The sequence below is a fragment of the Cannabis sativa genome, chromosome 7, assembly GCF_029168945.1.
Source record: "Cannabis sativa cultivar Pink pepper isolate KNU-18-1 chromosome 7, ASM2916894v1, whole genome shotgun sequence".
Taxonomy (NCBI): Eukaryota; Viridiplantae; Streptophyta; class Magnoliopsida; order Rosales; family Cannabaceae; genus Cannabis; species Cannabis sativa.
Window position 1 is genome coordinate 32,982,929 of NC_083607.1, and position 12,128 is coordinate 32,995,056.

A 12,128-nucleotide genomic window follows, 5' to 3' on the forward strand; every position below is an offset into this window, starting at 1 on the left:
GATTGCCTAGCTTGTTTTTCCACCCAAGTCGGCCATATTCTTGACTTCTGAATTAAGGTAAGAAAAGTGGTAAGCACCATATGTGGTTAAAAATCAATGAATGAATGGAGGTGATCTTGATTATTATCATGATATTGATTAAAGCTTATTAAGCCTAGGTTATTACCTAGGGTTGGGAACGGTTATTACCGTTATGAGTAATTACTCTTGAAACCACGGTTAGGTTTCTTACTTATCGTTTGCGTTATCGGGCAACGATAGTGACATATTCAGCTCGTATGTAACGAGTGGTAAAAGTGGTACTTTATTAAGTACCAGAAATGTATGATGTTTAAGAAAATGCTTGTTATTATCGAATAGTGAGTAAACATAATGGCATGAGATTAAGTGGATAATCACTTTCTTTAAATTATTGTTTTGATCACTTTCTTGCTGAGTCTCTGTGACTCACTGGTGCTTTATGGTGCAGGTAAAGGAAAAGCTAAAGTCGAACAACCATGAGTTATGGTCACAGCAGCAATGTACATACCGGCGCGGGCGGCCAGTTTACAGGATGCTCTATTTTGATTGTATTTTGGAAAATATAAAGGTTATGCTGTAAAATACTTTGAAACCAGTTTGTAAATATTTTGGAAACAGGGGGACCCCATAAATCATGTTACTTATCTTTTGTTAAAACAATTTAAAGGTTAAGTTTTAACTATCAAAATTTTAATTACCCACACTTTTAGTGTAATTACTTCTTATATAATTATTGGTATTTTAAATAAAGTGCACACACGTGGCGTCCCTGTTGGTCAGGGCGTTACATTCGAGTTTGGTAAATTTAAAATACGGGCTTTACAGTTTGGTATCAGAGCCACCAGGTTGTTCACTGAAGATCGTCAAGATATGTACAATCAAGGCCAGTGTCGAGCTCAACTCATGGTTCCGTAAGCTTTACTTCTTTTCGCAAACTATTTTAAGATATGTTGTATATATGATTAAATAGATGTTATAAAACCCTAATTGCGGTCTTGAAAATATTTTGAGCACTGTCTGACCTTCGTGCCTTGTGGGTTCGCAGGCTAAGTCCTAATAATGGACGCCCAGCAAAACGTTCAAGGTAGGGTTAAATGGTTGAGACCGGAGGTGGTCGGGGTGGTAGAAATCCCCAAAACCCCCATGGACGCAGTAGAGGTCGCGGTCGTGTTCCAAGAGGTGGGCACGAGAATCCACCTCAGGCCCCGGTTGATTGGGAACAAAGGTTTGCTGAGATGAAAACTAGAATTGAGCAATAAGAAGAAGAGATCTGACGACTCAGGCAACGAGATGCTCCTGTTGAGCCTCCCCCGCAACGGCCTGCTGCAGTTCCTACAGCTCCTGCGGTGCCAGCTGAGCAATATGTTGCTGGTAACCGTATGGAACCTTTATATGAGAGATTCAGGAAGCAGGCACCTCCAGTGTTTCTGGGAGGCCCTGATGTTTTAAAAGCTGAACAGTGGTTGACCGTTATTGAAAGAATATTGAATTTTATGGGAGTGGTCGGAAATGATAGAGTGGCATGTGCCACGTTTCAATTTCAAGAGGATGCCCTGATTTGGTGGGAGATGGTATCCCTCACCAGAGATGTTACCAGAATCATGACCTGGGAGGAATTCCGGGATTTATTCAATGCCAAATATTATAATGAGGCGGTCCGCAGTGCAAAGCGGAAGGAATTTGTTGAGTTGGTACAAGGAGAAGGAATGTCTGTAACTGAATATACAACCAAGTTTGATCGCTTGGCCAAGCTAGCCTCCGGAATTGTACCAGCAGACTTTAGCAAAAAGGAAAAGTATTTGGCTGGGCTGAATGCCAAGATCAGGCATGACCTGGTTATTACCGCGAATGATACCACAACCTATGCAGAAATGGTTGACAAGGCTCTTCGAGCTGAAGGAGCAGTTAAGTTTTTGCAAGAAACCCGAGAGCCTTCTGGTGTTGGTGGGATCACTACTCTCCCTATGTCTGGTCCTGGAAAAGAGAGTGGTGATTCTACTTTTGAACAGAAGAAAAGAACTTTTCCATCTTTGGGAAGTTCAGGGCAAAGTAAAAGGTTTCGAGGAAACCAGAACAAAGGAGGACGTCAGACTTACTCCTATCCTGAGTGCCCGCGTTGGAAGAAGCATCACCCCGGGACTTGTAACCGGAGAGCCTGTTTTTAGTGTGGTTCGGTGGGACATCTCAGGAAAGACTGTCCTCAGTTGAAGAAAGAGGAACCAAAGCCTGAGGTCAAACCTGTGCCTGCACCTGCTCGTGTATTTGCTATAACTCAGGCTGATGCTGCTGCCAGCCCTTCAGTAGTACAGGTCAGCTTCTAATAAACGGTTTTGCTTATACTGCTTTATTTGATTCGGGTGCTACTCGATCTTATGTGTCATCAAGAGTTCTTGATCAGCTTGATAGACCCATTGATATTTTTGAGACAGGGTTTGGAACCCTGTTGCCTAATGGTGAGTTAATTGTTTCAAGAAAGTGGGTTAGGTCAGTATTAATTAGAATTGAAGATAGGGAATTGAATGCTGATCTTGTGGAGTTACCATTGGCCGAATTTGATATTATACTTGGTATGGACTTTTTGTCCAAATACTGTGCTAGTATTGATTGGAAACAGAAAATGGTGACTTTTCAACCGGAGAATGAGGAACCTTTTGTTTTTGTTGGTTCGGTCCAAGGTTCTCGTGTTCCAAGAATCTCAGCATTAAAAGCTAGGGATTTGCTACGTAGTGGATGTGTCGGATTCCTAGCAGTGGTGGTGGATTCTAGTAAACCCGCGTTACTTGGACCTGAAGAGGTCAAAGTTGTTAAGGAATTCCAGGATGTGTTTCTAGAGGAATTGCCTGGATTACCACCTCAGCGGGAGATAGATTTCATCATTGATTTAACTCCTGGAGCAGAACCTGTTTCAAAGGCACCCTACCGAATAGCACCTGCTAAATTAAAAGAACTGAAGATACAACTCCAAGGGATGTTGGATCTAGGTTTCACTCGGCCTAGTGTGTCAACTTGGGGAGCCCCAGTTTTATTTGTGAAGAAGAAAGATGGAACTCTTCGGATGTGTATTGATTATCGAGAGCTGAATAAGTTAACCATTTAGAATAAATATCCTCTGCATAGAATTGACGATTTGTTTGATCAACTTCAAGGCAAAACGATATTCTCTAAGATTGATTTGAGGTCTGGATATCATCAGTTGAGAATTCGAGAAGAGGATATTCCGAAGACAGCCTTCCGAACCAGATATGGTCATTATGAGATTCTGGTTATGTCTTTTGGGTTAACAAATGCACCGGTAGCCTTTATAGATCTCATGAATAGGGTATTCAAGGATTTCCTCGATAATTTTGTAATTGTATTTATCGACGATATTCTTGTATACTCTCGGTCTGAAGCAGAACATGAACAACATCTTCGAATTGTTCTGCAGCGACTTAGAGATCATAAACTCTATGCAAAGTTCAAAAAGTGTGAGTTCTGGCTGTCACAAGTGTCCTTTCTGGGGCATATTGTTGGGAAAGACAAAATTATGGTTGATCCAGGAAAGATTGAGGCGGTGAAGAATTGGCCTAGACCTAAAACAGTCATTGAAATTCGAAGTTTTCTCGGTTTAGCGGGTTATTATCGGCGTTTTGTGGAAGGATTTTCCAATATTGCGATGCCGTTATCCGAGTTAACTAGGAAGAATCACCGATTTATTTGGTCGGATAAATGTGAAAAGAGTTTCCAAGAGCTGAAGCAACGGTTGATTACAGCTCCCGTTCTTGCCCTGCCATCTGATCAAGAAAAGTTTTTGGTATATTGTGATGCGTCAAGGCAGGGTTAAGGCTGTGTGTTAATGCAAGCAGATAAAGTCATAGCCTACGCTTCTCGACAATTGAAAGATTATGAGCAGCGTTACCCAACTCACGACCTGGAACTTGCAGCAGTGGTGTTCGCATTAAAAATTTGGCGACATTACTTATATGGTGAAAGGTGTGAGATATATACTGACCATAAAAGTCTCAAGTAATTTTTCACTCAGAAGGATCTGAATATGAGACAGAGAAGGTGGTTAGAGTTTGTAAAAGACTATGACTGTGAAATCCTGTATCATCCTGGAAAGGTAAATGTGGTGGCAGATGCCTTAAGCAGAAAGGGACCTGATCAAATATCCAACATGGTCATGATTTCTCCTAAGTTAGCCTCGGAGATGACTAGGGCAAACATTGAATTGGTGACTGAGAGATTATTTAATCTGATACTTCACTCACACTTGTTGGAAAGAATCAGAGTGGCCCAAATGGAAGATCCTGAATTGGTTCAGCTTCGAGAAGATGTTTTAGCGGACAAAGCTAAATACTTTTCAACTTCAGAAAATGGAATGCTATTGTTTAAAGCACGAGTGTGTGTCCCTGATATCAATGAACTTAAGAAAGAAATTCTGGAAGAAGCTCATACTATCCCTTACTCATTGCATCCGGGAACAACCAAAATGTATCAAGACCTAAAACCCTATTTTTGGTGGTATGGGATGAAGAGGGATGTGGTAGATTATGTCACTAAGTGCTTAACCTGTCAACAAATCAAAGCTGAACATCAACGACCGACAGGATTACTTCAGCCATTAACACTTCCAGAATGGAAATGGGAAGACATTGCAATGGACTTTGTAGTTGGCTTGCCTAGAATCACAGGAATGTACGACTCAGTTTGGGTTGTAGTGGATCGCTTTACAAAGTCAGCACATTTCTTACCAGTTAAGGTAACCTATACAATGGATCAGTATGCTGATTTGTATGTGAAAGAAATTGTTCGTCTTCATGGAGTACCGAAATCCATCGTTTCAGATAGAGACCCTAAATGTACATCGAAGTTTTGGGTGAGTTTGCTGAAGGCTATGGGAACTAATTTGAAATTCAGCACGGCCTTCCATCCTCAAACAGATGGGCAATCTGAGCGAACTATTCAAATTCTTGAAGATTTGTTACGAGCTTGTGTCATGGACTTTGGAGGGTCATGGAGTAAATATTTGCCTCTGATTGAATTCTCCTATAATAATAGCTATCAAAGTACCATAGGAATGGCTCCTTATGAGCTGCTCTATGGTAGGAAATGTCGTTCACCAATTCATTGGGACGAAACAGGTGAACGGAAATACTTAGGCCCTTAATTGGTCCAGAAGACAAATGAAGCAATAGACAAGATCAAAGCTCGAATGCTTGCTTCTCAAAGCAGGCAGAAAAGTTATGCAGATCCCAAGCGACGGGATGTTACATTCCAACCTGGTGATCATGTCTTTCTACGAGTATCCCCAATGAAAGGAATCAGACGCTTTGGAAAGAAAGGCAAGTTGAGTCCTAGGTTTATTGGACCTTTTGAAATTCTGGAAAAGGTTGGACAAGTTGCTTATCGGTTGGCTTTACCTCCATCATTGTCAGCTGTGCATAATGTATTTCATGTTTCCATGCTGAGAAAGTATGTATCTGATCCAATGCACGTTCTGAGTTATGAAATGTTGGAGTTGCAACCTGACCTATCTTATGATGAACAACCAGTGCAAATTCTTGATAGGAAGGAAAAGGTTCTTTGAACTAAAACCGTATCATTGGTTGAAGTACTCTGGAGGAATAGTAAAGTGGAAGAAGCCACTTGGGAGTGGGAGGCTGATATGAGGGCTTAGCATCCTGAGTAGCTTAGGTAGATTTTGGGGACAAAATCCTTTTAACGGGGGGATAATTGTAAAGACCGCATCTGATTAGTACTTTAAATTATTAAATAATTAGGGTTTATGTATGAGATTTTATTATTATTTATAAAAATACATATTCTGGGAATTTATTTGAGTTCGTATATGTTTATTATGCTATTTATGTAAATTTCTCAATTTTGTGATTGTGTTCGGAAGCTGTGGAAAGTGACGTTGGGCCTTTAGAGAGTTGTATCTTATAAGATTTAGAATGCTATCGGGGTATCGTTGTTAGATATTAGTGTTGTTGGTTTTCTGGGGGTCCACAAATGACTTAATTACCCTTGTGGGTTATTAGCTACTTGGTAAATAGCTAGAAGGGTATAGTAGTCTTTTGGACTTAATCTCTATTTTGTCTTTTATGAAAATATATGCTGAATATATAACTTAGTAATTTTAAAAGAAAAAGAAAAAAAAAGGAAACCATTTTCTTGAATAGAAAAATTGAGAGAAACCTAGATTTTTCGTAAGTCTTTCTTCCCTTTCCTTTTTAACCTTAAAGCATAGCAAAGGAAGAGGGATTTCATTGCTGTGATTCTCTAAGTTCCAGCAAGGATTTAAACTTCAATCAAGGTAAGAATCCCTAGGTTTTACTAATTGAGCTTTAGTTAAAAGTTAGGTTGCATATAGCTTGAGTTTTGATATTTAAGTTGCTGTAGGATCTAAGAGAGGTTTGATTTGATAATCTGGAGATTATTTGATATTGTTTAAGTTTATTTGAACTGAATTTATTTGCTAATTTGAGATTTGAGCTAAGTTAGAGTTTGAGAACTCAAACCTAGCTCTTTAATGGTGAATTGGAAATTTGTGGGGATTGTTGAATTCTAATGCTTGGGATTGGTTTAATATAGTATATACAGGTATTCTAGGAGATTTTAGAAAGTTTGGGTTTAAATTGAGGTGTGGAGGTTGGATTTTTGGTTCCCAGTCCGGAACCGGAATTCCGGTTCCTGGGAGCCTGTGGCAACCGGTCGACCGGTTGGTCCCTGGAACCGGACTTCCGGTTGGGAACCGGCCTGCCGGTTGAGGCTTTTTCCCGAGCCTTAGTTTTTCTCGTTTTTGCGTAATATAGGGTATTGGCATCCAATTTATCGATATGGTTAATCTTAGTTTGGTTTTAGCATCCCCGATAAGTGTTTTAGCGTGTCTCTCATCGAGTTCTCAATATTATGGTTTAGGGCCCTGTAAAGCGTTGAGCTGCATTTTCCACTCAGGCTGACCGGCACACTTGAGCACGGAGCGAGGTAAGATAGCGTAAGAATTTATATATGAATGTATATGCTTGTGTTAGTATAGTGTTGCATATTGAGGTGGTTAGGTGTTACCAGCACGAGTACATAGGGTACGTCGTGTTCGTGGTATAACACTTAGTAATTCCCTGGAGTACTGTTAGGGCTCTACCAACACGAGTACAGAATTGGTACTTTAGTGCATTTGGTACAGTAGTCGTACTACCCTTAAGAACGTTCTTAACCATTTGGTGAGCTTAATTATTGAGCTCAGCGCGGCTTAACCATAAAGCCGACATCGCATTATTTTTATATATTTCTTGCATATCTTACTGAGTCTGTTGACTCATCAGTTTGCTACCTTGTGTAGGTAAAGGAAAAGCAAAGCTGGAGGAACAGTGAGATAGAGCTTGGTAGTGATTGTACATATCGCGGCAGTGCAGCCTGGAGGGTTTCGGTTTTTGTTATTATTTTGGAGTCTGTATTTTGAGGTTGCATGCTAGCAAGTTTTAAAAAAAAAGTTGTACCTATATATTAGTAAAATACTTTTAAAGTGTATTTTGATATTCGGGATTCCGACCCATAAAGTTATAAAGATATATTATATTAAAGTTAATCTTTCGAGTTTGGTAAATTTAAAATACGGGCTTTACAGATTGTGTGATCAATGCTGAATGCAAGCATCGTGGGATTGAGGCTGAATACACTGATAATGGGATCGTGTGTATGCCATATCCACGTAAGTTGATCCCTGAGTTGTAGGGATTGAGCTGGTGACTCATGATGCGTTAAGCTGAATTCGCTAAGTGTTGATCATTCTGCAAGGCTCATTGAATATTCCATACTGGATGTGCCAGCGAGGCCTCCTGCTTGGCATATCGTTCCGAGCAAATGCTCCAATTGGAATCCATGTGTCACCATTCTCGTGATGCCACGTTAGAGTGCTAAATTTGGGATAACAGAAATTATTAATAAGATGGAAATAATTCATGTTATTTTCATATCCATCTAAGTATAATTTATAAATATTAAATTAAAATTTATATTTAGAATTTTTCATTCTAAATTGGAAATTTTAATTAAACAAATATATATATTTAAAATAAATTTATTAAAATAAATATTAGAAGAAAATACACTTTAAATAATGAGCTTTATTATTAGGACATTCGATCTCCATTGTTGGTTCTACATAGTTCTTGTTTTAGTGAGTAATCCTCCCTAATGGAGGAACGTTCATTAGCAATTTAACGCCGTAGAATCTCGAAAGATAATATTATTTGTAAGTGTTTTATATAGTATTGATCACCCTAATGATGGCGACTGTATTTGACTTACAAAAGTATGAAACAATTGTGGAAGCTCATAAGATAGAATAGCCTTGACTCTCGCCTAAACGGGACAACGTAGGATTCCAATCTTGATCGAATAAAAGGTTGTTAGAATGTCTATCATTTTATATGAGCTGACAACTCTATTCAATGGATGGTATCACTGACTCTCGCCTAAACGAGACACTGATATCAGTTTGTTGAAGACCTTGGAAATTATTTAGGATTGTATGTTTTAGTATTTTCACTTGTCATTCCTACTTGCTATGTGATTAATAATTTCTGAATTGTGTATGAATTTATATTGAACCATGTTATTTTCTGTTGTTAAATTGTAGTTTAATTTTCTAATGAGATAAATCCCTAATGGATTTTCACCATTAGACCAACATAATTGTTTTAGATCTCGAATGATAAATATTGTAAATGCAACATCTAGATGTTCATCAATTGATGACACCTTAGACTAGTATTTACAATATGAAACAAGAAGATTATATAAGTAAGATTACTTTGACTCTAGCTAATCGAAGCATCGTTGGATTCTTATTTAAAAACGAAATTATCCTAATTCCTCTTAGCTTATTCATTTCGAATTAGCTCAATAACATATCATTGGATGAATGGTCTATAAATCATTTCATGTAATTCTATATTTTTTCTTAAGAAATTAAATGACGCATATGATTATATTCCTGATATTCTATCCCAAAATGATATAAATCCTCAATCTTAAAAATCTTCTACTTGTATGGGCAAATCAGACTTAGAGTTATATTAGTAGTGGTGGTCCAAGAAAGAATTACTCATTATACTGTTACACTTTCACAAGTGTTTAATAACCATTTTCTATCAATGGATTCAAACTGTATGTTAGTAGGAATATGAGTTTAGTATTCAGTGACCAGGATCCACTTACACTATTCTAAGAACTCTTTAATGTAACTAAACCTAAGTCATCAAAAGACTACAACCACATTTTTTTTGAAATCTATGGTATTTGTATCTTGTTCATAGTGGTTTTGACAAGATCAATCTCTGGAAAGAGTTAATATGCCTATATCCATTGAAAGTAAGTTCATCTCATTCGCAGATTGATGTACATTCAGGGGTGGATATGAGTTTTTTGTTGTATTCTTAAAACGATCACTCTAGAGTTTACCTTATGCAAAAGAAATTTGAAATGTTTGAAAAATTTCATGAATTTCTAGCAATGGTGATAAACCATTAAGATAAGTGGTTAAAGATCTTGCGAACTGATAAGGGTGGAGAAATAGTTAGTAGATATGCAGTTCGAAGATCAATAAGTTGATTTTAGAATTATATCCAAACTTACTGTTATCCAAAAATTGGCACTCTGACGTGGCATCGCAAGAATGGTGACACGTGGCATCTACTTAGAGCACCTGGTCGGATCAACATGCTGAGCAGGATGCCTCGCTGGCATGTCCATAATGGAATACTCAACGAGCCATGTAGAATGAGCAACACTTAGCGAATTCAACCAAGCACTTCATGAGTCACCAGCTCAATCCCTATAACTCAGGGATCAACTTGCGTTAGGAATGGCAAATGGGGCGGGTCTGCCCCGCCCCGCTTCTGACCCGCCCCGCCCCGACAAGCTTTTGCCCCGCCCCGCCCCGCCCCGATTACCTTAAACAATTAATTGGGTCTGACCCGACCCGACCCAATTGGGTCGGGTTTGACCCGAATTTTTTTTTTTTTTTACTTCTTCAAATTTTATATTATAAGTGACTTTATAAGTTAAGAAAAAAATATTTTCCTAAAATTTTATAAGAAATTTTATTGAATCAATTAAAGTATTTAATTATATTTTATAATTATTTTAAAATTTATCAAATTTAACATTAAGAGTTTTTTTTTAATAAAAATATATATTCTCTTATTATTTTTTTTTTTTTATATTCCTTAATAAACTTTTTTTACTAACCGAGTAAATTTAAAAATTACTTTTCACCATATAAATCGATGGAAAAAAAGAATATGTTGGCTTTATATAGATATTTAGTAATGCATTGCATGCAACAAAATTCACTATAGGCTATAGCATATATTTTGTTAATTTATCTTTAATTATTGGATCAAATCATGATTTTATTTTTAAATGGTAATATTCAAAAGTTGAGATTGAAATATGTGACATAGATTCTTCATCTCACACTATGTCACATATATAATATTATTTATATATTACTTTTCAAACAAAACAAACAAACAAACATCTCTTGGATTCATAAAGACATACTTAAAAATAAATTTCTAAAGATGTTCATATTAAAATTAAACAATACCCAAAAAATAAAGTTCTAAACAAATTTCCTAATTATAATTTGAGTTGAAATATCAATTACATTCATATTACTAATAACAAAGTACATTAATAATAAAAACTAACAATAAAACAACATATATTCTAATCATCAAGATCAACAACGTAAGGCTCCTGAAAAAAAAAAAACAAAGAAAAATATTAATAATAAAAATTGATAATTTTTTTTGATAAATTACGAAAACTGAACTAGTTACCATTGTTGGATCAACATCAACATCTTCATCATTTATTGTTACTGTAAAAAAAAAAAAACAAAATCAATACTAATTATGAAACATATACACAAATATATATAATTATTTATTTAATGATATTTACCTTTTTTGTCAGTCATCAACCAATTCTGTGTGCATACTAATGCTTCTAATGTAGAAGGATGAAGTCTCGATCGATGAGGACTCACGTGTCTACCACCAGTGCTGAATGAAGATTCTGATGCAACAGTGCTAACAGGCACAGCAAACACATCCTTAGCAATCATACTCAACAAAGGGTATTTGAGGCCCGTCACCTTCCAATAATTGCATATATCAAATGACTCTTCAGTCCTAGGTACCAAGTTCTCCTCCAAATATAAATCTAGTTCAGACTTCATATTTTCTACTCGATAGGAAGCTCTAACATATCTGTCAAAGTTAGAAAGAGCATCCATTCATATTTGAGTTACATATTGCTCATCTCCATAGATTACAGGGAAATAGTATTCGAGCAACATAAACTTGTATCTCGGGTCTAAAACAACCGCCACACACATAAGCCCATGAATCTCTTTCCAATATTTTTGAAACTTAGACATCATTTGAGTTGCCATGTCCTTAATAAAAGGCACATCTGATGACATCCATGAGTCAATATTTGTCTTAATTTCACAAATTTTACGGAAAAAAATATTGGCGGTAGGGTACTTTGTTCCAGAGAATAGCTCTGTCACTTCATGAAACACCTCTAATTTATCACATAATTGTTGAGCATTTTGCCAATCAATTTCCGAAGGGGCACACCTCAATCTCAACTCACGTAACCTTGCACGTTCAAATACTGTCTTGTACGATAAAGCTGTGCTAAGCATTAGAAAAGTGGAATTCCACCTTGTTACACAATCAAGTGATATTTTTTTGGTGTATGGTACTCCAAGTTGACGAGCAGTGTCCTCAAATTTTTCATGTCTTTTTGGTGTGCCCGACCAATAAGCAACACTGTCTCGAATTTTGTCAACACTATCACCAATGACAGATAAGCCATCCTTGACAATTAGATTTAAAATATGTGCACAACAACACACATGTAGCAATTTTCCCTTCAAAATAAAACTGTCAGGCTCAAATTGTCCTTTCAAAAGATCTATCATGGAATCATTTGCACTACAATTATCGAGAGTCACTGTACTGATCTTGTCTTCTATTTTCCATTCATTAAGACAAGATCTTAGTGCCTCAAGTAGTGCTGGAGCATCGTGAGGGCATGGAACA

At 37.1% G+C, this 12,128-nt stretch overlaps 1 protein-coding gene across 1 annotated transcript; it reads right to left on the bottom strand.

The window, feature by feature from the left end:
* Positions 1 to 10,740: 10,740 nt before the first annotated feature.
* Positions 10,741 to 11,311, bottom strand: LOC133039692 (zinc finger BED domain-containing protein DAYSLEEPER-like). The gene is made up of 3 exons (XM_061118606.1): positions 10,978 to 11,311; positions 10,854 to 10,894; positions 10,741 to 10,770 (listed from the first exon to the last, which is right to left on the bottom strand). The coding sequence occupies exons 1-3, from the start codon at positions 11,309 to 11,311 to the stop codon at positions 10,741 to 10,743; spliced, it is 405 nt and encodes a 134-aa protein (XP_060974589.1).
* Positions 11,312 to 12,128: the final 817 nt, after the last annotated feature.

Bases quoted from the DNA above. Each gene is read 5' to 3' on its own strand.
- LOC133039692 (XM_061118606.1), bottom strand. From the start codon at position 11,311: ATGGATGCTCTTTCTAACTTTGACAGATATGTTAGAGCTTCCTATCGA. The intron at 10,895-10,977 runs GTAAATATCATT...TTTTTTTTACAG, and splicing joins GTTGATGACTGACAAAAAAG to TAACAATAAATGATGAAGAT. The intron at 10,771-10,853 runs GTAACTAGTTCA...TTTTTTTTTCAG, and splicing joins TTGATGTTGATCCAACAATG to GAGCCTTACGTTGTTGATCT.